This window comes from Bos grunniens, chromosome 14 (genome assembly GCF_055505025.1).
Source record: "Bos grunniens cultivar Pamir isolate PY7600 chromosome 14, Bosgru_T2T1.0, whole genome shotgun sequence".
Lineage (NCBI taxonomy): Eukaryota > Metazoa > Chordata > Mammalia > Artiodactyla > Bovidae > Bos > Bos grunniens.
In genome coordinates this window covers 38,346,882-38,374,694 of record NC_141178.1, presented here as the reverse complement: position 1 = coordinate 38,374,694, position 27,813 = coordinate 38,346,882, and the positions used below count along the sequence as shown (strand labels likewise).

Genomic DNA, 27,813 nt, shown 5'->3' with positions numbered 1-27,813 from the left:
GGCATCACAAATCACTCTTTACCAAGTGGGTCGGCACTAGTTCACAGTTTTGCTCTCGTTCAGGTGGTCCAACTCATTGTCAGCCAGGGTTCACCTGAGATGGGAACCTCCCACTGCTTCTCTGTAACTGAGTTCATGTCTCTGATTAAGAAAACCTGGGTTCAGAACCAACTGTGTGCTGAGATTAATTGTCCAATACTAATACATTCAACATAGACGATTGCATTACATAACACGTACCAGCTACTTTGCAGTATTTCCTTAGGCATAATAAGCTTTTACCAGTAAAAACCAAATCAACGTTAATCTGCAAAGCTGTTGTTTTACGTCCACTGCGAAGAAAAAAAAGAAGAAAAAAACAGAGTGAGATAAAAGTAAATCTTATCAAGGAAGTGGGCCCAAACAGTTGTCCAACCAGTTCTCTCCATCCCCTTCGGGCAATCTGATTCATATAAACTGAGGTTCCAAAGTATATTTTATTTAATTGCTGAGAGCAAGAGCTTGGTAGGCAGTTTTGAGCTAAGCTGTTTATTGTACTGACCTGATCTGCTTTTGGGGAAAAGTGAAAAGTGATCTTCTAAAGTTAGCATTTCCAAGCTGGTCTACTTACTTTACGTGCTCTATTTCCTTTCAATTGCATCAAGAGGAAACAGGTAGGAAAGATGAAAAGTCACCCTTGCAAACAAGAGCAAAATAGTCAAGTTTCAAAGCTGCCTGGTAGACAGTAGCTAGCAATACCCTCTCATATTTCCAAGCAAACACAGGCAAAGCCACATTTTTTCCTACCTCTGTAAACTGTGTTGAAACAAGGTATCCACAATGCCTTCTCCCCGGTCTCTAAAAGCTGGCCGTTGTTAAGTGTTTAATCACACATCTGAATCCTGAAGAGTAAAGAAGCCAGCTAGGTAGGGACTGTTTGATTTACACCTCTTGGCTGGAGCTGTGAGTGCCAAGCCGACCTGCCCTGTACTCTGCAGTCAATCGGGGAGCCCCCGGGCAGAGGGCAAGTAAGCCAAAGCTGCCCCCGGCCCCCTGAAGGGTGGTAGGGAGTATGCAGCACACACCAGTTGCGTTCATGAGGAAACCATCTTCCTGCCCACCCAGCGCTATATTTAGAGCCATCTCTTGGCATGCAAACTTATATTTCTGGGCTTTCTGCCACTCAGATGGGGGGAAAAAAAGGACCAGAAAAACTGGTTTGGTTCCAATGCTGAACCCAAACAGTAAACGTTGAAACATGGCCTTCCCCGTGGCTCTATGTCCGTGTCAAACATCACTCCTTCTTCAAAAGCAATGGGCACTGGATGTGGCTCTTTTTGTGGATGTGGATACTTTTTTTTCATGACCCTAATGAGGAAAATGTGTACTACTCTAAAGGAAGCAGTGAAGCAAATTTCTATGGAAAGGACAGATGATGTTGAACTTTTTAATGTAGTATCATCCAGGCTGGGGTTGTCAACTTCTCCAAAGATGTGTTAGCCCCTGAACAAAAGTGAAAAAGTGTTGGTCACCCAGTCATGTCTGACTCTTTGTGACCCCATGGAACTGCAGCCTACCGGGCTCCTCTGTCCATGGAGTTCTCCAGGCAAGAATACTGCAGTGGGTTGCCAATCCCTTCTCCAGGGGATCTTCCTGACCCAGGGATTGAACCTGGGTCTCCCACACTGCAGGCAGATTCTTTACCACATGAGCCACCAAAAGTCACTTCCCAAAGCTAGCTCCTAAGCGGATGTAAAAAGAACCCGAAATGCTAATTTGCTTGGCCTCTCTAAGCCTTTAGTGAAGACCCAACAAGAAACACTCCCGATCATTCTGCTGTTTGGCCACAAGAACATCTGGCATTTGGGAACATCTGAGTTGTTCACCAGGAAGAGAAGTGACACAGGAAGAGACTTTGATACACACCCATCCTGAGCCAGTAGCTACAAGTCTTACAAACACCAGTTCCAAACCATGGAGGGCCTGGCCATATGAAAAATGAGCAAGACAAATAGCTCTCTTCAACCTAAGGGCCCTTCCCAACTTTTCTCTCCCAGCGTGTTTTTTTTCTTACAGTCATATTTACTGAGTTAATTTCAGTAAGTCTTTTTGCTCAGTATCCTGCTATAGCACTCACTGCCTAGAAATATAGTAGTGAGACAGCTCTTTCATCCATAAACATAGCGTTGAGCAGCACAGCCATTCAGTGGTTTGGGTATTTCCTCCTCATCAGCACATGTCATCAGCTCTAATGACTTTAACAACTATATTAAAGGAAAGAATAAAAATATCAAAAGTTCTGCGGTCATTCCCCCATCCTAAAACTAATAACATGACAAAAAACTAAAACATAAAAGAGCCCTCCACAAAATTTCTTGAAAATAGTAAATGATATGAATACACAATAGAGTCACTGGACGTGAAGTATGAACACTTCTGAAAGTTACAGCTCTATATAAAACCTCTAAATGCCGGTGGCTCAGTCACAGAGAATCCGCCTGCAATGCAGAAGACGTGGGTTCAATCTCTGGGTGAGGAAGATCATCTGGTGAAGAAAATGGCAACCCACTCTAGTATTCTTGCCTGAGAAATCCCAGGGACAGAGGAGCCTGGTCAGCTACAGTCCACAGGGGTTGCAAAAGAGTCAGACACAATTTAGCAACTAAACACCACCACCGGCAAACGGACAAGCGCAAAGGAAGCTGACTAGCTGTCAAACAAAAAAACACTCTCGGTGTTTTTGGGACTTTGGGACTGTTCACAAGGCCTCCTTCTTCTAGGTCCAGGTGGAATTCAAGGGCTGCTCCCTTGAAGTTGGGCACAGCCACACAATTTACGTGAGTGAGAGGAATGTGAGTAGAAGTGGCCAGTGTTGCCTTTCTAATACTGGTGCTCACGTCTCTGTTCTCTTCTGGGCCAGATGCACCTGAGTCCTAGATGGGTATGAAGCATAAGCCAGAAATAAACCTTTGCTGTTTGAATCCAATGAGATATGGGGGTTGCTTGTTACCATAGCAAACCAGGCCTAACTGATCAATACAGTAAATTAGTAAAGAATAATAATTAGCAGAAGATAATTGTGTCACAGGTCCTTGTACTGAAAAGGCACCCAGGTCAGTCCTTCCAGGAACCCCCCCTCCCACCACAGCTTAATATTTGTAGCCAGTCAACTTCTAACTGTGATGTTGGAGAAGACTCTTGAGAGTCCCTTGGACTGCAAGGAGATCCAGCCAGTCCATCCTAAAGGAAATCAGTCCTGAATATTCATCGGAGGGACTGATGCTTAAGCTGAAACTCCAATACTCTGGCCACCTGATGCGAAGAATTCACTCATTTGAAAAGACCTTGATGCTGGGAATGATTGAAGGCGGGAGGAGAAGGGGAATACAGAGGATGAGATGGTTTTATGGTATCACCAACTCAATGAACATGATCTTGAGTAAGCTCCAGGAGTTGGTGATGGAGAGGGAAGCCTGGCGTGCTGCAGTCTATGGGGTCGCAAAGAGTCAGATATGACTGAGTGACTGAACTGAACTGAACTACTGAACTTCTAAGATATCTCTTAGCAGGTCTATTGAAACCCAAAGCAAATAAAATGTTCAATAAAAAAAAATAAATAAATAAAAATAAAAAGGGTCCAGCTAAGAAAACAGACATGACTGGAGAGAAACGAAGCGATTCCCAGAATCTCTAAATCGATTGCTCTCAATCCTATGCAGGCCCGGCCCCAAAGATTCAATAGCTTCATTTGGTTTCAGTTAGAAATCTAGGCATCTGTACTGCTTCTCAGTCTCCCTCTCAGCATGCAGCCCAGCTTAAGAACCATGGCTTCACATAGCTGGGCTCTGTTATTTTCCAAAACTCAGTCCTGAGACATTAAATATTATAGGAAAAAAAGAAATGCCCCAACAACAGTGCCCTTAACTGACATGTTCATGTTACAAGAAATGAGCATTTACAACTACTGAGATTGTCAGTTTTCCCCTGGTCCAGCAGAACATGTTCTCAATCCATGGTTAGTGGGTCATTTTGTACTCTTAGCATTCCATCCTTGGAGTAGCTCTAATAGTAGCTCTAAAGAGGCAGTAGCTCTAATACTAACACCATAGTATGTGACGTTCAACAGTCAGGGAGTCAGCTGTCCTATAGAACTCTGAACACAAGTTCAGTATGGATTCAAGATCAGGGCAAGAAGTCAGCTGGGCTAAGGGACACTACAGATGCATGGGATATGTCAGCAGATAAAGTGTGGCTGAGGACCTGGAGTATCATCGGAGCCCCTCAAAGAACACATTTAGCTACAACAGAAAGCTAAGTCTTCTGGAGACCAGGAGAGACTATTCAAGAGAACTGTATCATCTCTCTTCCCCCTAAGAATATCCAGAGCCTCCCCATGAGGAGGTATTATTCTCATTTCCATTTTAGAGACTAGGCAATTGAGACTACAAGTTTAAGTGACCTGCCCACCATCACATGGCCATGAGCATCACTGAGGAGTAAAGAGAACACAGGGGTTCACAATCAGCCCCGTGATGTGGAGGAAAGCCGAGAGACAGGCGGCTTACAACAATTCTCTATTGCTCTTCCTATTGTCACAATACCTATTTCCTAGGAACTTGGTGGAGAAGGCAATGGCAACCCACCCTAGCACTCTTGCCTGGAAAATCCCATGGATGGAGGAGCCTGGTAGGCTGCAGTCCATGGGGTTGCTAGAGTCGGACATGACTGAGTGACTTCACTTTCACTTTTCACTTTCATGCATTAGAGAAGGAAATGGCAACCCACTCCAGTATTCTTGCCTGGAGAATCCCAGGGACGGGGGAGCCTGGTGGACTGTCATCTATGGGGTCACACAGAGTCCGACACGACTGAAGCGACTTAGTAGCAGCAGCAGCAGCAGCAGCAGGAGGAACTTGGTATAATTGAAAGAGCACGCCCTCATGGTAGACCCGTAATGCAGAATTTTGACAAAGACATTCCTGAATAATTATTTCTGTTCAAGTGTATTTATTTTAAATTGAAATTTTGATAAAGTGTGGCATCAGTATATATAATTCACTCCCCTGCTTAAGGGTAAACATCATTTACTCAACCATCCATGAAGATTTTAGAACCTTCTGAGTGTTTCTTACTGCATATATAAGGGGAGCAGGAAAGACACAATCACCACCCTCTCAGAGCTTATAGTCTGGCTAGACACACAATTAAATAGCAAGAAAATTGTGCTAAGGGGTAGGAAGGGACAAGTATTATGAAGTCTTACAAGGTGTCCATGGAGCCAAGGTGTCCATGGCTTCCCTAGTAGCTCAGGTGGTAAAGCATCTGCCTGCAATGCAGGAGACCCAGGTTTGATACCTGGGTCAGGAAGAACCCCTGGAGAAGGAAATGGCAACCCACTCCAGTATTCTTGCCTGGAGAATCCCATAGACAGAGGAGCCTGGCAGGCTATAGTCCATGGAGTTGCAAAGAGTTGGACACTACTGAGTAACACACACACACACACGTACACACACACACACACACGTACACACACACACACACGGAGACAAAGAATGGCCAGCTGTCCTTCCAAACATTTGAAGTGCACTGGGCTTTGCTTCTTATACATGCAGCCAATTTAACACATACCCTCTGTGTCCAGGCTTTGTGCTTCTCCAGTGCTGTGTCATAACTCTGCCTTTAAAGCAACTGGTATCCATACCACGTTGCTTCAAATAGCTCTTCACTGTCATTGGAAGCATTGCCAGCTTCGTGCATAAAGGCCTTCTTCCTTTGGTTTACTGTGAAGCAATTGCTCAGCCAGTCACCAAGTTATCAGTTATCACAGGAGCAGGCAACCGAGTGGAGCTGCATTAAAAGCTGGCTTTCAACCTGCTGAGTTACAAAGCGTAATTTGGGCCTTTATTCTACCTTCATTTAAGACATGTGGGAAGCTCGCTTCCCACCAAAAGCCTTTTGTCAACTGTTACACTTATTAAGCTTTTTGGACAGAGTCATAGCTCTGAGACAGACATTTTGCCAATATCCCACTCCTTATCTGCAAAAATCAACACTGGCTTTGTAGATCTGTTCTGCAACTCAATTTCAGACATTAAAAAAGAAAACAACGTACAATGATTTGCTTTCAGAATTTCCAAGATGACCATAACTGCTAATGACAATGAAATAGCGAATACTTATTAGGCTCTTACTATTTAAAAAGTACCATTTGCTAGGTGCTTTATGCATGCCATCTCAATTTAAACTTTATAAAAACCATATCAGATCAGCACTAGGACAATACATAAATTCTAAAGCACATATTTTCCTCACATTCTATGTTAGTAAGTAAGGTACATCTTGGAATAAATCAAGTTATATCACAGTGTAAGACTCACCGATAGAGAAGAGACTTGTGGTTGCCAAGGAGGAGGAGAGTAGGAGACAGATGTATCGGGACTTTGGGGTTAACAGATGCAAACTATTACAGATAGAATGGATAAACACCACGATCCTACTGTGTAGCACAGGGAGCTACATTCAATATCCTAGGATTAAACCATAATGGAAAAGAATATAAAAAAGAATGTATCTGCCTCTCTGTCTATAACTGAGTCACTTTGCTGTACAGCAGAAATGAACACATTATAAATCTACAATACTTCAATTTTAAAAAGTGATAGCTAGTTTAATTGGTAGCCATTGTTCTCTGTGAATTACATATCAAATAATTACATATCAAATCAAGTGTATTTTAAAATCCAGGCTGCCTCAGATGAAAAAGATTATGGCATTATTAGCTCCATTTCACAGATGAAGAAACTGAGGCTCTGAAAATTTTGAGTATCTGGCCCAACGTCACACAGAAAATAAATGGCAGAACAAGGATGTGATCCCAGGTTTTTCTAGCTCCAAAGTTAGTGCTCTGGACTGGTACACTGTACTGCTTCCCACCACATGGAGATACAGCCTTTAATAAACATTCATTCAAAAAAAAAAATAAAATAAAAAATAAACATTCATTCATTAAGCTCCTAGCATCTGATATGAGTTAGTCACCAAGTTGGGAATGCTGTAGATACTGGGTAAGACACTTCTTCATAGCACTATTTAAGGACTGTGGGTATCTGAACAATGAATTAGAATGTTAAGCTTCATACACTTTTGATGGACTCCAGCATAACACCTGGAGCTGCTTTTTCATTAGCTAAATACCTTACTTCTAGCCTTACACTGGGTGCTGCTGCTGCTGCTGCTAAGTCACTTCAGTCGTGTCCGACTCTGTGCGACCCCATGGACGGCAGCCCCCCAGGCTCCCCCATCCCTGGGATTCTCCAGGCAAGAACACTGGGGTGGGTTGCCATTTCCTCCTCCAATACATGAAAGTGAAAAGTGAAAGTCTCTGAGTCATGTCTGACTCTTAGCGACCCCATGGACTGCAGCCTACCAGGCTCCTCCATCCATGGGATTTTCCAGGCAAGAGTACTGGAGTGGGTTGCCATTGCCTTCTCCGTACACTGGGTGAATACTATGTAAATCAACATTTTAGTATGATAGACAGAGGCTGAGTTGACTGTCAGTGGTATTTCCCTGCTACTATTCACACCCTGTGTAATATCCTCCCCATGAGTGTGGCCAGGACCTGTGGCTTACTTGTGACCGATTGTCATTGTTCGGTCACCCAGTCAAGTCCGATTCTTTGCGATCCCATGGACTGCAGCATGCTAGGCCTCTCTGTCCCTCACCATCTCCTGAAGTCTGCCCAAGTTCATGTCTATTGCATCGGTGATGCCATCCAGCCATCTCATACCCTGACACCCTCTTCTCCTTCTGCCCTCAATCTTTCCCAGCATCAGGGACTTTCCCAATGAGTCAGCAGTATACATCAGATGACCAAAATACTGGCTTTTGAGCATCAGCGTTAGTCCTTCCAACAAGTAGTCAGGGTTGATTTCCCTTAAGATTGACTGGTTTGATCTTCTTGCTGTCTAAGAGACTCTCAGGAGTCTTCTCCGGCACCATAGTTTGAAGCCATCAATTGTTCATTGCCCCACCTTCTTTACAGTCCAGCTTCTCACAACCGTATGCGACCACTGGGAAGACCATAGCCTTGAGTATACAGACTTTTATTGGCAGAGTAATGTTTCTGCTTTTCAACACACTGTCTAGGTTTGTCATAGCTTTCCTGCCAAGAAGCAAATGTCTTCAGCTTTCATGGCTGCAGTCACCATCCACAGTGATTTTAGAGCCCAAGAAGAGGAACTCTGTCACTACTTCCACCTTTTCACCTTCTATTTGCCATGAAATAATAGGGTCAGATGCCATGATCTTAGTTTTTTTTAATATTCAGTTTTAAGCCAGCTCTTTCACTCTCCTCCTTCACCCTCATCAAGAGGCTCTTTAGTTCCTCTTCACTTTCTGCCATTAGAGTGGTATCATCCACACAGCTGAGATAGTTGATGGTTCTCCTGCCTCTCTTGATTCCAGCTTGTAACTCATCCAGCCTGGCATTTCTCATGATGTGCTCAGCATTTAGTTTAAACAAATAGGGTGACAGCAGACAGCCCTGTCATATTCCTTCCCAATCTTGAACCAATCAGTTGTTTGATACAGGATTCTGACTGTTGCTTCTCGACCCACATATAGGTTTCTTAGGAAACAGGTAAGATATGGTCTAGTATTCCCATCTTATTAAGAGTTCTTAACAGTTTATTATGATCCACACAGTCAAAGGCCTTAGCATAATTGATGAAACAGAGGTAGATGTTTTTCTGGAATTTCCCAGCTTTCTCCATGATCCAGCAAATGTTGGCAATTTGATCTCTGGTTCCTCTTCCTTTTTTAAACCCAGCTTGGACATCTAGAAGTTCTTGGTCCACACAATGCTGAAGCCTAGCATGCAAGATTTTAAGCATGACCTTACTAGCATGGGAAATGAGTGCAGTTGTCTGATGGCTAGCACATTCTTTAGTACTACCCTTCTTGGGAATTGGGATAAGGATTGACCTTTTCCAGTCCTGTGGCCACTAGTGAGCCTTCCAGATTTGCTGACACATTGAATACAACACCTTGATGACATTATCCTTTAGGATCTTGAATAGTTCTGTGGCAATAGAATATGGCAAAAGTGATGGGCTGTCACTTTTGTGATTAGGCTACATGACTGTGAATTCTATTTCACTAGCAGACTCTCCATCTTACTGCCTTTGGTAAGATGCCTTACTCCATCTTAGCAACTTTGCAAGTTGCTGTGTTGCGGAGACCCACATGGCAAGAAGTTGAGAGCTCTCTCTAGACAACAGTCAGCTAGGAACTGAGACCCACAATCCAGCAATCTTCAAGGAAGTGAATCCTGCAGACACCCACACAGGTGAGCTTGAGAAAAGATTCCCTCCCCAACTAAGCCTCTAGATGAGACCTCAGCCCTGGCTGACAACTTAAATGCAGAGAGACTGATGAGACAGACTTGGAGCTAAGCTGTGCCCAGATTCCTGACCCATAGAAACTATGAAATAAAAAATGTGTTATTTTGCACTGCCAAATCAGTCATAATTTATAATGCAGTAATAGCTAAGTGCTAAAGAATTCATTCGAACTGTGGTGCTTCAGAAGACTCTTGAGAGTCCCTTGGACAGCAAGGAGATCAAACCTGTCAATCCTAAAGGAAATTAACCCTGAATATTCATTGGAAGGACTGATGCTGAAGGTGAAGCTCCAATACTTTGGCCACCTGATGCAAAGACCCAACTCATTGGAAAAGAGCTTGATGCTGAGAAAGATTGAGGACAGGAGGAGGACAGGGCAACGGAGGGTGAGATGGTTGGATGGCATCATAGACTCAAGGCACATGAGTTTGGCAAACTCTGGGAGATAGTGGAGGGAAGTTTGTCATGGACCTTTATGATGTTCTCAAATAGTTGATACCAAAAAATTCCAATTGTGATTTCAATCTCTTGGTTACATTAAAAAAAAAAATATATATATATATATATCAGCTACCACATATTGAGCATTCTCTGAGTGCCAAGTAAGTTCTGGCATGGTATTAGTGAATGAAGGGCCACAATTACCAAGCAACAGCTCATTAGTGAAGTATTTAACTGTATATATAAGAAATATTAAATATTCTCTTCATTTCACAATTTTAAAAAAAGTGTTAGTGAACTTTATCATTTTATTGCCTATTCCCCTTCGTTTGGTAAATGTAATCTTTCCTTCTAGAAAATGCTTCTTCCTCTAATTCCAGTCATGTTCTTCTTATCTAACCCCCTCACCGCTCAGTGACTGATCCAAGCTTGGGCATCTCATCACACAAGGCTGGGCTAACAAGCATCTTTCTCTAAGATTCTGTTTTCATGTGGGACCAGAAGGAGTGATGGAGAGTCCTTCCTGAGTCTTACAGCTGTGAGGGCCCAGCATTGAATTCTCAATGGCCATGTTCCCTGCCATTTGCAGGAAGACATTCTGCAGGAGGAGAGAACGGCCTGATACTCAGAAGCAGAGACAGACAGGAAGAGCCTGGTTCCTTCCAGTCCGCTGATGGAGTCCCCAAAGTCCAGCTGAGCCCCTGCCCTTTCTCCAGGTCACGGAAACCTAACTGTAAACTTACTCTGAGATCCCAGCCAGCATCCATCAAAATTCAGTCACCTCCACTGAAAAAGACTCAGGTTACACATGGATGAAGATTTTTTTCACTGTTTTCGACTGTCCTTTCCTGACCTATGTTACTGATGTTTTGAAATATCTGGGCCCCTCATGTTTGTTTAAAAATAATTGTTCTATTACTGAATTACACCACACCCAGCTGATTGCTGCACCACAGAATGTTAAAGTGGGAGAGACACTAGGGGTTATATGGTCTGACTCTCAGGCAAAAAAGAGGAAACTGAACCTAGGTAGGTGAAGCCACTTTCTTTCCAAGATAAAAGTGAGTTTGTGCCACAATTTCCTAAAACTTGACCTTTTGTACCCATTCCAGTGAGTTCTGTCCATCATACAGCTTTATTTTGAAAAATTTATAGAGGCTTAACTTAAAGAGTTTGATTTTTGTTATAAAGCTCCTTCAAAAATCTGTCATCTCTCAAAGACTTTCAATTAACTTGACTAATTAATAAGTAACATAAAAATTAAGAACAGTTTATTTGACTTCACCCATAAAAGTATTTATTCCTGATTCTAACCACATGAGAGACAAATGGTCACCAGTTTTCAAATGATTTAAATATAAGGAACTCAGTGTTTACTAATCCATATTCTGGTTTACTTCAAGCATTTCACTTCTGGACTGAGTAGTATTTGCTACATAAATAAGAATAATTAAACTTATTTAATAATCAATAATGCTCTTTAATTTTCTAATTATGTATGATTTTTCAATCACAAAATAATACATATTGAAGGAAATATGAAAAGGCAGAAAGAAAAAAATGACTTATGACATGTCTGAAGTTGATATAAGCAGTGACCTTGAATTATGTAATTCTTAGGCTAGTTTTTAATAAACTTTTTAATACAGAGTAGTTAAAATCCAATGTCCCAAAGAAACAGATGTTAATATGTTAATCAGTACCCTGGGTGTTCTCTCATAACCATGTTTAGAAAGAAATTCTCCCACTTCCTTCTACTCAGCTTTTTTGCTGCTTTCAAAATTGCCCTCCTGTGTCATTAAATCACAGTTCCTATAGGTTCCTTTGTTTGCAGCACAAATTTTAAGAATCCAGGTCTACTTAACACCTTGAACTTTAGAAAATACTAAAGTGGCTTCTCTGAGGTTTTCTTGGACCATTTAGCTGACTTGAAGTCTCTATAACAACCCAAATATACAGATATCTTTGGAATAGATACACCATGCCAAAGCAAGCAGAGACTGTGGCCAAAGGGCATGTGTGTTGCAACACAAGCTTTGCGTGTAGATTATGTAGCAGCTGCAAGGCAGAGTGAAGAGAAAATATTGTCTTTGAAATACTTTTCAGAAACATTCAACAAGACTGAAAACAAGCAGAGGGTAAGGGTGATTAGAAGTTAAGTCTTTAATACTGAGAAACAAGCCCATAGTACAAAGCCAACAGACTTCTCCTTTTTGGATTCCTTAAAAACAGAAAGTTTTCTACTGCATGTCCTTTTAAGTGTATCACCCATAAGTCATCACCCCCCAGAATAAATAAAAAGGCTAATCACGAAAACTTCTGCTGCTTCCACTGTGAATTGGACTTAGAGTAAACCACTGTAATTCACACTTTTCTTAGCTCTCCATGCAGATGTCCTATCCATCACGAAAAAGAATTTGTATTTACCAGCAATAAGCCATGTTCTTTTTTATTTCTGTTTGCTAGATGGAGATCTTGGGTTTATTCTGAGCCAACTATTTACTAATTCTCATTGGATCTCTTAAACCAATATAATAACCTTGTTGAAGAGACTAGGCAACAACCTGATGCTCAGTTCTCTTTTTAATTGGATGACGAAAGGCTGCTATCAGAAAATAAGAGTATATAGTAACACACACTGTCCAACTCTGTTTTGTCCAGCTCATACTGGCTCATGAAGGGTGATCATTAACACCACTTCTGGACTCTGTTTAGTTAGACACTGTGAACAGATTGAAAATGACCAAGTAGAAGTATTTACACCAGAGAAATCAGCAAATGATGTGAATTAGCTCTTTTTTTTTCCTTCTGGAGATTTAATTATTAAACATTTACCAACAAAACCATTCATCCATCCATCCAACGAATTTTTATTGAAATCTAATATGTGCAAGCTAGACCTTGTGATAAAATTTGAGGGTACAAAGACGACCAGGGCAAAGACAAGGTCCCCTTCCCCTCCTGCCTTCAATCTTTCCCAGCCCCAGAGTCTTTCCTGTGTTATGACTGATTTTCAATTGAAACCTGGACATTTGTGTACTATGTATGCAGTGTAGACTCCGGATGCCATTTAAGCCTCCTGTTTTAACTGACTTTCCTTGACATGCCTCTGGCAGGGCAGGTGGGGAGGTCCTGTCTGACTCCTGCATAGTGGAGGAAGGTGTCCAGGTACCCTACCTGGGTCTACTGACATCCGAGGTAGGGGGCTCCTGCTGGGTTGGTGGGGGGAGTTCCAGTTCTCCGCATGGTCTCCACTGAGGGGGCTTCATTACTGCCTTGTGGGGATGAAAGTCTAGGCTTCCTACTTGGCCTTTTCTGGAACACCCCAGTGGGTAACTTTTTTTTTCACCCCACTCATAGCTTCACAGGGGTGGAGATCTAGGCCCTCCATGGTGCTGTGGATGGGGCTGAGCCCATGGTTTTTTCTGTGGTCTTTGGTTGAAGTAGAATGGTTATTGTCTAAAAGTTTTCTGTCTTCTGAGGTTGCCCCTTTCCTGTCTTTGGCCTAGGAGACAGCGGGCTTTTCTGTTGTTAGAGCTTTGTTTTGTCTGTGCCATTGGTATTTCCTGACTCCCAGTTTCTTCAACAACAAGTCTGGAATATATGAAGCAAAGAGAAAACCCAGAAAACTCAGCCCCATGTTGTTCCTCTGATCCTGCGGTCTCTAGCCAGTCTACCTTCTCTCCATTTTTCATGTTTATGTTTGTTTCATATAAAATGTCCAGAATTTTTAGTTGTTCTTAGGGGAAGGAAATACAGAAAAGTATATTTACCCCATCACCTGGAAAACTTGTCTCCCACTTAGCTGTTTTTTAACTACCTTGTCATCTGAGAGATTAAAAAAAAAAATCAGTGAATCCCAACAAATCAGTTGATATTTTTGCCATAATTATAAAACATCAAATATCTTGCTTAGATTTAACTGCAAGGAATTTACTGCTAATGCGTAGAGAAGATTATGGATTTTGTGATCTTTGTTTCATTCCCTGTCTACTGACATGGAATAGCTTTTAAATTAGAGTATCAACTTTTCTATCTACAGTAGGATAATAAGTAGGATAATACGCATAGCTGTCCTCTAAGTCTGTGTTTCTAAATTTGTAATAAATGGCACCTGAGAGGCCATGGAAAGTGCTTGAAGGGAAAATAATTATAAAGTTGCTTTCAACAAGTTATTTTTCACTGTTTATAGAGTAGATATACTCAATTTTATGGGTAGACCTGTGAGGTCTGTACACAGTTGGGACCAAATCTATGGTAGGCAAATTTTTAGAATAGTAACCTTTAGTTAGTGGAATATCCCAAATATATCATTCTCTGGGAATATCTTCCCTCAGTCTGCTTGTTGATTTACTCACAGTGTGGTAAAAATGATAGGGTAGAAAAATGAGAAAATTATATAGCAAGTACAACAATAAAATACAGTTATTTAAATACTTATCTTTCTGGACAATTCTGGAGAGAAATGGCAAGTGATGAAATGTTGCTTTAAGACATGATAAATGCTGCCTTTCATAGGAGACTTCGTGGAATTATTTTTCTCCCTTGATGGAGGAAAAAAAGATATACTAAAGGGGATAGACTTTGGTAAGATGAGTAGATTTTTATCTTAATGATAAACAGCCTCTCATACACTTGGCTTTAACTATATCGTTTGTATTATGCATGTAATTTTTCAACATTTTAAAACTTCACATTTCAAAGGAATATTTTTCATGCAATTGCTATAATCATTATTTTAATAGGTACACAGTATTCCTTTGGTCATCATATCATAATTCATTAAATAGTCCATTATTGCTAAACAGTTAATTCACCTGTAACATTTCACTTGTATAAATAATGAGTGACATGTTTTTGTACATAGTTTTCACCCTACCTACTATTTTGGATTATTTTTTTAAGCTAGAGCCTGTGAAACAGAATTACTGAATCGACAGTGTGATGATTCTTATGACTCATAACAGGAACCACTAAATTATTTCCCAAATGACTTGTATGGTTTTATAATGACATCAACAACATAAGAGAACAGGAGCTTAGCATCCTCTCCAGCAAGTCACTGTTACAGAAACAAAGAAAGTTACTTTAAGGTTGAAAGACGAATTGCTTAATTTTAATGATTGAGTTAGCAGTTGTTTACTAGTTTTATTTCTTTTATGAAATATCTGTGGTTGACCTTTGCCATTCAGCGCCTCGGATTTGGGGATTATTTTAAATCAATTTGAATGAATTCCTTAGAGTAATCAAAATATTAACCTGCAAATTATTTTCATATTTTTAATATCATAAGGTTTTCATTGCTATAGAGTTAAAATTTCTGATTCTTTGTGATTTGTTCAGTTTATTCTAGGCTTAGAATGTCATTCACTGTAATTCTGCTTTTCTTTTCCTTTTTAAACTTATGTATATTTTAAACTTTTAATCTAATATAATCTAGCTCAGTGTTTTGAGTGGATTGGGCAAAGTTGATATTTTTTTGAAAACTGCTAAGAATTTATCTCACTATGATTTCATGAATAATCCTACCCTTCACTGTTGATTTATCATGTGAGAAATTTTTAGTTATGCCAAGTCCTTTGACTGTCTATTTCAGCTCACTGACCCTTACTTAAACTTGTGCCATTACTGTTTTAACCACTGCAGGAATACAGAACATAGAACGCAGTCAATGACTACTTGTTCAGTGAATACAGAATCTGGCAGGGCTACTAACCCTCATTACTAATTTTCTAGAATTTTCCTTAACATTGTCTCTCATGTGTGTTACTCTCTGCCCCCACAACATTTTACTTTAACCAATTTAAAATTGACAAAGAAGCTGAAAGAGGGCTACAATGAATACCTATATACTCTTCGCCTTGATTCAATTACTAACATTTTATTTCCTTCACTTCAGTACTCTTGCCTGGAAAATCCCATGGACGGAGGAGCCTGGAGGGCTGCAGTCCATGGAGTCGCTGAGGGTCGGACACGACTGAGTGACTTCACTTTCACTTTTCACTTTCATGCATTGGAGAAGGAAATGGCAACCCACTCCAGTGTTCTTGCTGGAGAATCCCAGGGACGGGGGAGCCTGGTGGGCTGGCGTTTATGGGGTGGCACAGAGTCAGACACGACTGAAGTGACTTAGCTTAGCTTATACACATTTGTATACAACAGCACAGACATACAAACTTTTTATTTTTTTGAACTCTTTGAAAATGACCTGAAGACATCATGATATCTCATATCTAGATATTTCAGTGTACATCTCTTATGAACACAGCCATTCTCCTTTATAACCACAATACATTATCATAGCCATTATTAGTATCCAGTTTAAATTTCCCCAATTCTCCCACAATTAACTTTATCAGTTCAGTTCAGTTGCTCAGTCATGTCCTACTCTTTGTGACCCCATGGATTGCAGCACGCGAGGCTTCCCTGTCCATCACCAACTCCCGGAGCTTGCTCAAACTCATGTCCATACTGTCGGTGATGTTATCAAACCATCTCATCCTCTGTCATCCCCTTCTCTTCCTGCCCTCAATCTTTCCCTGCCTCAATCTTTCCCAATAGAAAAGACCTAATCAGGTTCTTTTCTAATAAGTCAGTTCTTCAAATCAGGTGGCCAAACTATTGGAGTTTCAGCTTCAGCATCAGTTTTTCCAATGAATATTCAGGACTGACTTCCTTTAGGATTGACTGGTTTGATCTCTTTGCAGTCCAAGGGACTCAAGAGTCTTCTCCAACACCACAGTTCAAAAGCATCAATTCTTCAGGGCTCAGCTTTCTTTATGGTCCAACTCTCACATCCATATATAACTACTGGGAAAAACCAAAGCTTTGACTAGATAGACGTTTGTTGGCAAAGTAATGTCTCTGCTTTTTAATATGCTGTCTAGGCTTGTCATAGCTTTTCTTCCAAGAAGCAACTGTCTTTTAATTTCATGGCTGCAGTCACCATCTGCAATGATTTTGGAGCCCAAGAAAATAAAGTCTGTCACTGTTTCCATTGTTTCCCCATCTATTTGCCATGAAGTGATGGGACTGGATGCCATGATCTGTTTTTTGAATGTTGAGTTTTAAGCCATCTTTATATATATATATATAAATTATATTATATATATATATAATTTATATATATTATATATAATATATATTAATTTATACATATATATGTATATATAAATTAACTTTATAGCTTAAAACAAACAAAAAAGATCTGACCAAGAGCCATTCATTACATTTAGCTGATGTTATATTCTGATCTCATTACAGGCCATCTGACCACCTTCTCTTTCTCTGTCTCACTCTCTGCCCCTCCCCTCCTCTCCTCCCTCCCTCTTTCTTCCCCTCCTCAGTGACCTTCTTGTTCTTTCTCTCACTCTCACTCCTTGTCCCCATCTCTCCCTGTTTCTTCCTCTCTTTTTCACATTCATGGCATGACATTTTCAAAGGTCCAGGCCAGCTGTTTCACAGAATATTTTAAAATTTGCATATCTCTGACAGTTTCCTTACTTGTGTATTATTTCAAATACATTTTGAATTCTTTTAAGCTTCAGTCTCATGTTTCTCTCTTCACATGTAATTCTACCATCAAAATCCTATTGGAATTTTGATCAGTACTACAATAATATAAATAAAATTGTTTAAGTAATCCAGAGAAAATTATACTGGATCTTACAACAAATTTATTAAGAATGGACATTTTTATATTATTTAAAAGAGTGTGTATTTCTTTAAGTCATCTTCTCTTATAACTCAAAATTTTAAAAAATTCTTCTTATAGAACATATACTTAAAAACATTATTTTCTAACTGTTAAACTATTTTGCAATTGAAAACTTTTTTGAGAATTTTTTAAAGTTACATTTCCAACTAGAAGGTGATTACTTTTTTTAAATTGGTCTTATTTGTAGGCAGTTTACTAAACTCTTGAATTACTTCTACTAATATCTTAATATTTAAATTTTTCTAGTATGTGATCAAAGTACCTGTATATAGTAATAATTTTATGTCTTCTTTCTCAGTATTTATACATATTATCCTACTAAGGTGACCAAAATGTTCTAAAACAGTATTAAACATGAAGATGATAGTGACCATTCTTCTCTTAAAGGCACTGAAAAAGGTGCTTCTAAAAGAATTCCAAAAATATTTTTAACAAAAACAGGCTTAGTGAAAACCAGGAGCTATAATTAGTGAATAACCATATAAGTATTTTAATTTATAACTCATTTGATGGAATACATTTTTGTATTTTTGTTGTTTAAAGGTTAGTTTTGGATGCTCTTCATACATCTATTTTAGCCTCAATCCAGCATATTATCTTTTTCAAAGAACTTTTAAAATAAAAGTAATGCATTAACCAAGAAAACAGAAAGTATTTCCTGTTACTTTGTGTCTATAATCAGATGGATGTACTTACAGACAAAACCCAGGGTGCAGTCAAGTTGCTTATAAAACAAACATTAGTTAGCAGTGGCCATCTCTACTTCCACCCCTGCTCCACTCCAGCCCTATTCACCCATCAACATTGCTTCTCCAGAATCCCACACAAGCCATCTCACCTCTCCTCCTTCCATCACCATTTTTTCTCCCTTAGAAAGACCATGTACAAGCCACGTTTTCCCTTTCCAACACTCACAGAACATCAAAGTCATCACAAGAGACTGTTACTCAGGGCGTGAGAGTCTTTACCCACGCTCAGCTTCCCCAGGCTGATTCTCATTCCTACATGTCTCATGAAAATTACCCCTTACTTCACTAGGACAAGTACCAAGAAGACTGCACTAAGAAATAAAGTGAAATGAGACTTAATACAACTTCAGTTCTTTGAACCTGCCTGTAGACCCTCACAAATCTCCACCTATATTCTCACTCTATGTATTCCTCTAATTAAGCTTGCTTTTCTTTCACCAAGTATACCAGCTCCAAGTAAATATAATATGCCTAGCCGCTGTTAATGGAGAAGGCAATGGCACCCCACTCCAGTACTCTTGCCTGGAAAATCCCATGGACGGAGGGCCTGGTGGGCTGTAATCCATGGGGTTGCTAAGAGTCAGACACGACTGAGTGACTTCACTTTTTCACTTTTCTTCATCAGCATCAAGAGTAAGAAATCTCATCTTGTTGACTTTTTGTGTTATCTTGCTTTGTTTGAACAAATGGTATTGAGTTGGCTCAGGTTCAGTTATCAGTAGGGCTTGGGGACACCACACCATCGCTGCATGGTGCAGTCAGGGCAGAGGGGAACAGATGTGGAGATGGATGAGGGACAAATAGGAGAAATTGGGGTTCTGGAAAGTCCATAACAAAAGCAGCAGCTCTGTGGAAGGGTCAACATCACCAGTCAAGTCCAAGTGAGAGCCAGGGCAATGCAAAGACCAATGGCAGCTGCAGGTAATACAGTGGAGGCAGTAGAGCATCCCAGGGAGCAGGACGTGGGTACAGATAATTGCCTGGAGGTCTTAAGTGAAAGTTGCTCAGTTGTGTCCGACTCTTTGAAACCCCATGAGCTATACAGTTCATGGAATTCTCCAGGCCAGAATACTGGAGTGCGTATAGCCTTTCCCTTCTCCAGATCTTCCCAACCCAGGGATCAAACCCAGGTCTCCCGCATTGTAGGCAGATTCTTTACCAGCTGAGCCACAAGGGAAGCCCAAGAATACTGGAGTGGGTAGCCTATCCCTTCTCCAGCAGATCTTCCTGACCCAGGAATCGAACTGGGGTCTCCTGCATTGCAGGAGGATTCTTTACCAGCTGAGCTGTCAGGGAAGCCCCCCTTGAGGTCAAAATAGAGTATTATATAGGGAGTACAGTTGTAACTAGAAAAATGCATCTATAAAGTTGCACAGGGAGGAATGAGGGGAGGCTGGGATCTGGAGCTTAGATGCTGGGGATAGATGGCCTGGGTTGGAATCCTGGATCTCATTTTGTTATCTGTTTGACCTCAGCATCTTTCTTAACTTCTCTAGTGCTTTGGTTTCCCTTATCCAGAAAACGGTGATAACAAATCTTATAGAGCTGTTAAGACTAAATGAATCAACATCCAAAAAGTGTTTGGAACCATATCTGGAATATAGTAAGTGTTACAGGTGCATTAGTGATTATTTCTAAAATCATTATAATAATTATTCTTCAGGTACAGAGTTTCCAGATTGAATGAGAAACCCCACATGTCAGACCTGGATGTAAACTATGCAAAGGAAACTACCATCTGAGGGTCCCTAAAATCTAGACAGCTTTGGTTTTCAGCCAGAAGACGTCCCACATCCCAGAACAAAGAGAGAGTTGGAGAGAAAGATGAAAATTACCTACTTGGCTATTCTGCCCTCGTTTCTGAGGATGAGATTCTTGCCAGATGGCAACATGCTCCCTGTGGATAGGTAGGGCGGGCAAAGAAGGACAAGTAGTATGCTTTTAAGGATACATTTTATTGCCAATGTATTATATTTCGGTTACATTGATGGGTTAAAGTGGCTTTGTTGTTTTTGTTTCTTTTTTTATTTATCATTAGATGTGAATTTAATAACTTTGCTTCCATGAGGAATATATACATTAAATTCCACAATAAATGACTCATAAAGAAGGAAAATCCATTTGTTGGTGAAGTTATGCATGTCTGGAAGAAGTTTATTAATATCTAAAAGGGCCTGCAATAGGATTGCTCAGTAAAATCCCAGAGAACTTCCAAAGAGCAAAATCCTGTGGGACCAGAAAGCCTGACATAAGAACCCAACGTCAGGTTAATCAGGTCCCTGCTGTACAAACTGCAGTCTCTGTACAGGGGCAGACTAAGTGTGGCAATCCAACTGTATCGCCAAGTTCTATAATTATAGCAACTCCTCCAAAATGTGTTCAAAATCTGGTTTTAACCCAGAGCTCTGCCCATATTCCTTTACTACTTCTGATCAAGATACCCAGAACTGATATTTTGAAGAACACACCTTCAATCCTCTGTAGAACCATGTTCATCAACAAGCCTAAAAGCCTTAAAACCAGCCACTTTCTAAACTCATCCAGCCTCTGAAGTCTGTCCTCAAGGCACCCCCTGAGGCCACCATGAATGTCCTCTGCCTGGAACCCACGTCCTACAGAAGAGCTTGTTAGGTCATGAAGGAAGTGCAGTCTTCTGGGGCCATATTTAGTGGGAGTTGCTAAGAGGGCACTCTTCCTTAGGAGTGTCACTATAGTCTGAAAAGAAATCTATAAATTACCAGTGACTAGCAGGTATCATAGGCCCATGGCTCCTTTCCTTTTCCTAGGTACTTGTTCCCATCAAAGGACTTCATGAAAGTCCCTACTCTGTGGTTGCTGCTGCTGCTGCTAAGTCGCTTCAGTCGTGTCCGACTCTGTGCAACCCCATAGACGGCAGCCCACCAGGCTCCCCCGTCCCTGGGATTCTCTAGGCAAGAACACTGGAGTGGGTTGCCATTTTCTTCTCCAGTGTGTGAAAGTGAAAAGTGAAAGTGAAGTCGCTCAGTCGTGTCCGACTCTTAGCGATCCCATGGACTGCAGCCCACCAGGTTCCTCCGTCCATGGGATTTTCCAGGCAAGAGTACTGGAGTGGGGTGCCATTGCCTTCTCCGACTCTGCGGTTACTTCAGGCTATTTGGTGTTTGGCTACAAACTAGTTTGTAAGATAGAAACCACCAAAAACTGAAAATCATATTTAACCACCAATTATCCATTTGATGGGCTTCCCTGGTGGCTCAGATGGTAAAGAATCTGCCTGCAATGTAGGAGACCTGGGTTCAGTCCCTGGGTCAGGAAGATCTCCCAGAGGAGCACATGGCAGCCCACTCCAGTATTCTTGTCTGGAGAATCCCATAGACCCAGGAACCTGGTGGGCTACAATCCATGAGGTTGCAGGGAGTCAGACGCTGAGACATTTTCACTTTCGCTGTCCATTTGATTAAAAGAAACAGAGTCAAAAACATTGTAACAGAATTTCTAAGAATTCTCATATCCAGCAAAAGACAGAAATTTGGTTTACTTGTATTGGTTTTTGCTAAAAACATGTCATACCTAGAGAAGGGGTCCAAAGAGAAAAACTCAGGTCACTGTTTGTTGTTTCAGGTTTGAATTTGATCAGTTAAATTCTGTAAACATGTATTCAGGACCTACCTAAGGCAGTCCTTGTGTTGGCATCAGGAAATAGAGATAAGACAATAATGACAGCTAAATTTTACATGCTTACTATATTCTAGATACTTTACATGCATTTTCTCATTTAATCTTTAAAATCCAAGAAAGGAGTTATTATTATTATTGTCCCTATTTATAATGAAAAAATTATAGCAAGGAGACATTAAATAATCTGCTGAAGGATACATGGTGCTAAGTGACTGGAGGTCTACTAGGCAGTCTGACTCAGAACCCTAGTTCTCAACCACTGAGCAATGCTGTTTCTCACAGTCCCTGACCTGAGGAGTTTAATCTAGAGGAAGTTTACATCTAAAGCCATGATAATGCAAGTACAGACATTATGACATGAGGTAAGGTAAGGTAAATACCATAAAAGCAGATGGTTCTGAGACTCATATCCAGTGGGAAGATGTGGTGAAGCTCTCAAGGGGAAATGGAACCTCAAATGGGATTTGAAAGATGCTTAGGTCCTAAGTGATGCAAGAGTGGTGATGATGATGGAGGAAGAGCCAGTCCCCTGGTCTTCCAGGAGGAAGGAACAGTGTGGATGAGTTTAGGAAGAGGACAGAAGTGGGGAGGGTGACAGCAAATAGCACAATGTGGCTGGAAGGTAAGGGACACATGAGGAAGAAGAGCGAGAATGAAACAGAACATGCCACTGGCAACGTGATTGCAGAAACTCCTAATTCCAGGCTCAGAAATGTAGCCAGAATTTGTGAAGACCAGGTGGCACTAATGATAAAGAACGCACCTGCCCATGCAGGAGACATAGAGACATGGGTTCAATCCCATGGGTTGGGAAGATCCTCCGCAGGAGGGAATGGCTATCCACTACAGTATCCTTGCTTGGAGAACCCAATGGACAGAGGAGCCTGATAGGCTGCAGTCCGTAGGGTCGCAAAGAGTTGGACACGACTGAAGTGACTTGGCACACATGCAGGACACCATCATAAATCTCTGTGTCAGGAATTCCTGTTGACAGAATGGAACCATAATGATACTGGAGAGGGAGTGATGGAATCTTCAAGACTCAGAAACTGAATGGACAATGGCACTGTACTGGGTTGAATGGTGGCATTCCAAGAGGTCCATCCATGTCCTAATCTCTGACCTTATTTGGAAAAAAGGTCTTTGTAGATAAAATCAAGTTGAGGATCTTGAGATGAGATCATCCTGGATGATCTGTGGGCCCTCTTTCCGACGATAAGCAGCCTTACAAGAGAAAGACAGAGGAAGATTTGAGGAAGAGAGGAAAGCCATAGATAAGAAGAGGAGGCAATGTGGCCACGAAGGCAGAGATTGGAGTGATGAGGCCTCAAGTTAAAGAATGCCAACAGCTACCAGACACTGCAAGAGGCAAAGAAGGAACTCCTCCCCCAGGCCTCCCAGAGAGAACACAGCTTTCCTGGATTTGGGATTTCTGGCTTCCAGGACTGTGGGAGAATACTTTTCTGTCATTTTAACCAATTTGCCATGATTTGTTATGGCAGCCTTAGGAAATGAATACAAACATTCTTACTAAAAGATAGATAAGTCTGGATGAGAGCTAGTTTTGAGAAGTGCTTAGAAATGGATTGATATAACTTATGCAGTTTGTAGAAAAATTATGGCCCATAGGGTAAGGGAGTAAGATGGGCAGAAAAAGAAGGGTAGCATCTTATCCTTCCATGAATCTGGCTCATTATCTTTAGTTTTGTCTTAGTGTTTGTCTAGGTGTGCACTATGAGCTTGGGCCCCATCTCCAGGTTCTGATCCCTTTGGTGAGGGGTGGGCTCAGGAAAACAGTTTCAGAAACATCCCAGTGAGTCTGATGCAAGTGATCCTTTAACACGTGTGTGCTAAAGTCACTTCTGTCATGTCTAAATCTTTGTGACCCCCACGGACTACAGCCCACCAGGCTGCCCTGTCCATGGAATTTTCTAGGCAAGAATACTTGAGCGCGTTGCCATTTCCTCCTCCAGGAGATATTCCTGATGCAGGGATCAAACCTGCCTCTCTTATGTCTCCTGCATTGGCAGGTGGGTTCCTTACCACTAGCACCACCAAACTTTTTCTATGAAGGACTAGATAATAAATATTTTAGGATTCATGGGTTGTAAAGTCTCTTGCAAGTACCCGAATCTGCTCTTATGTCACAAAAGAAGTCAATGACAATATATAACAAATGAAAGGGACTGCATTCCGATAAATTTTTATTTTGCATACTGAAATTTGAATTTCACAAAATTTTCATGTGTCATACAATATTATTCTTAAAAAATTTTTTTTACCCTCAACCATTTAACAATCTACAAAAACAGGTGGTGAGCCAGATTTGGTCCATGGGCCATGGTTTGCCAATCCAAGCTTTAACATGCTGCAGTTGGCAAACTGCAGCTTTAAATGTTAGAGCTGAGATTTTTCTAGCCAGCGGCATGTCATGAAGCAGCAGGAGAGAGAGGAGGGGTGAACATCTGATGCACCAGGATCAGCCTCAGCCTGCTGGCAGCCTCTGCTAATGCAGCAGCCGTGATGTGCACCCACCCTGAGAAAGGGCACCACTCATGGGAACATGATCCCCCAGGCATACCGTGGACTTCAAAATAGATGGAGGGCCATTGTGCTGGAGCAGTGACGGGCAAACCTGGTGTATAGGCTGGAGCCGATATGAGAAAACTTGGTTTCCACTGGTTTCATTCCAGTTCTTTCTTTCCTACTGAAGAGTATCTCAGAGAATGAAAGGGAGTGGGAGGAATGATAAAGATGCTCTCAAATTCACTCCAGTTTTAAAGTCTTTGAAAAATTTCAATTTGTTAAATGCAATTAGCAATGGATGACTTTCAGTATACTTTACCTGGGGGCTGCCCAGGTGGTGCCAGTGGTAAAGAAACCACCTGCCAACACAGGAGATGTAATAGATGTATCTCTGGGTTGGGAAGATCTCCTGGAGGAGGAAATGCAACCCATTCCAGTATTCTTGCCTGAAGAACCCCATGGACAGAGGAGCCTGGCAGGCTAGAGTCCATGGGGTCACAAAGAGTTGGACACAACTGAAGCAACTTAGCAGCATGTATACTTCACAATGGCAGGTCAGATTGTGACCACACACACACACACACACACACACACAAAACAGTACAGAATTTCTACTTCGTTAGAGAAGACAGGTTGTCTTCTCCATTCCTGGGCAGTCCTCACTGCTGTCTCCTCCTTGTTCCCCGGCCTTGAGTTAGCCCAGATGGGATAGATTTATTTGCAAGCTTCCTCTATCTGGGCCATAGACATAAGCAAGTACACATAACAGAAATCCACGACTGAACCAAGATTCAATAAGATCTCAACAGGCTGGAAAATAATAAGATGAAATTTAACTAGGACAAATGTAATTGTCTGCATTTACATTTAAAGAGATTCAATTATAAAAGCACAAGTTGCAGGAGAGACTTTCTGAGCAGCTGTGTGATGTACCAGTTCACAGGATAAAGGCCTCAGGGATGTTTTTAACTACAGTCTCAACAAGAGCTAGTGAGATAGGGCTGCTAAAGTCCTTAATGCAATTTTTGGCTGCATTAAAGTGATGACAATGTCCAGATGAACACAAGAGTCCACTGTGCTCCGAAATAATCAGATGACACATAGAGTCTTTGGCAATTCTGGGCATTAGGTTTTAAGAGGGACATTACAATAAAATACTAGGAAAGGTATTTAGTAATAGGAATGTAAACAGAGGAGGAAGAAAAGAATAAGAGAGAGACTGAAAAATACATTACATTGAGAATATGCGAAAGGGTTGGAGCTGTCAGTAGTGCCGTTGAGGAAGTACTTGGAAATATTTGGCAATGAAAGAAATGTTACATTTTGAAAGGTAAACTATACAATCTAAGCATAAAGGTATAAAGTCTAGACGCTTGGATTCCTGGAAAGCAGAGCTGAAGGTACTAGATAGAACAAAATGTGTGTTTTGGCAGAGGTATGGATGTCTATCAGGAGGCAGCAACAAAAGTGAGTCACGGAAGCAGATACTCGTCTTGCCCATCCTCCACTGCACAGGGAGAGAAGGCCTGTCCATCCAAGAAAGATGTGCACACTCTATTACTGGGGTTTGAAGTCATTTCACAATTTATTACCTATGTTTTTAATAGAATGCACTTAATTTTGCACATGTATGCTCAGTCGTGTCCAACTCTCTGTGATCCTATGGACTGTAGCCCACCAGGCTCCTCTGTCCATGGGATTCTCCAGGCAAGAATACTGGAGTGGGCTGCCATTTCCTTCTCCAGGGCACAATTTAAGTCATACAACTTAAGTCTCTTCTTGTTCTTACTCCATGTTCTATCAACCTGGTTAACTCTGGGATAATTTGACCTCTATTCAACTTGCCTACTAGGAGAGGATGTAATTTAAATTATTTTAAAAGGCAATACCCTTTATTTTTTTCGAATGGTTTTAGGTTCACAGCAAAAGTGAGTGGAACATCAGAGTGTTCCCTCACATGGACAACCTCATGCACTACAGGCATCCTCCACTACAGCGGACTATTCGCTCCAATCAATGAGGCAACACTGACACATCCTTACTACCCCTTGCACATAGTTTATCTTAGGTTCACTCTTGGCCTTGCACATTCCATGGCTTTTCACAACCGCACGACTACCTGTATCCATCCTTGTAGTACCACAGAGTACAGGTTCACTCTGAAAATCCTCTGTGCGTCACCTATTCATCCCTCCCTTATCCCTGGAAACCACTGATCTTCTTACCTTCTCCACAGAGTTGCCTTTTCCAAAATGTCCTATAGTTGGAATCATACAGAATATAGCCTTTTCAGATAGGTTTCTTTCACTTGCTGCTGCTGCTGCTGCTAAGTCGCTTCAGTCGTGTCCGACTCTGTGCGACCCCATAGACGGCAGCCCACCAGGCTCCCCCGTCCCTGGGATTCTCCAGGCAAGAACACTGGAGTGGGTTGCCATTTCCTTCTCCAGTGCATGAAAGTGAAAAGTGAAAGTGAAGTTGCTCAGTTGTGTCTGACTCTTCATGACCCCATGAACTGCAGCCTACAGGCTCCATGGGATTTGCCAGGCAAGAATGCTGGAGTGGGGTGCCATTGCCTTCTCTGTTCTTTCACTTAGTAAAATGCATTTCTGTTTCCTCCATGTCTGTAACATGATAACCATGTTATCGTGGCTTGAGAGCTCATTTCTTTTTAGTGCTGAATAATATTCCATTGTCTGGATGAATCCCAGTTTCTTTATCTATTCACCTGCTGGGTGACATTTTGGCTCTTTCCAAGTTTTGGAAATTCTGAATAAAGCTGCTATAAACATGTGTGCATGTTTTTGTGTGAACACAAGTTTTAAACTTCTTTGGGTAAATACCAAGGAGTGTGTTTGCTGGTTCACACAGTAAGAGTATGTTTAGTTCTGTAAGAAACTGCCAAGCTGTCTTCTGAAGGGGCTGTATCATTTTGCATTCCCAGCAGTGAATGAGAGTTCCTGCTGCTCCACATCCCTGCCAGCACTTGGTGTCACCAGTGTCCCGGATTTGGGCCATTCTCACAGGTGTGTGGTGGTATCCCATAGTTTATTACAAAATTAATTTGCAATTTTGCAATGATATATGATGCTGAACATCTTTTCATGTGCTTATTTTCCATCTGTGTATCTTTAGTGAGATGTCAGCGAAGGTCTTCTTCTTGTTTTTAAATTAGGTTGTTTGTTTTCTTATCATTGAGTTTTAAGGGTTCTTCATCTATTTTGGAAAGAAGTCCTTTATCAGATGTGTCTTTAGCAAATATTTTCTCCCAGTCCGTGACTTGTCTTCTCATTCTTTTCTCATTGTCTTTCACAGAACAGAACTTTTCAATTTTAATGAAGCC

General features: G+C 41.2%; 1 protein-coding gene across 7 annotated transcripts in view; it reads right to left on the bottom strand.

Annotated features, from left to right (window-relative positions):
- ZNF704 (zinc finger protein 704) overlaps positions 1 to 27,813 on the bottom strand; it is a 260,538-nt gene that overhangs the window by 129,839 nt on the left and 102,886 nt on the right. For 2 of the 7 annotated variants that reach the window (XR_015140687.1, XM_086336419.1), the window contains exon 2: positions 241 to 332. The exons of the other annotated variants lie outside the window; for them this stretch is intronic. Coding sequence is in view for 1 of the 2 variants with exons in the window: in XM_086336419.1 (XP_086192545.1) it covers positions 241 to 269 (29 nt within the window). In the remaining variant the exon portion in view is untranslated. The remainder of the gene's footprint in view (positions 1 to 240; positions 333 to 27,813) is intronic. 7 annotated transcript variants of the gene reach the window in all.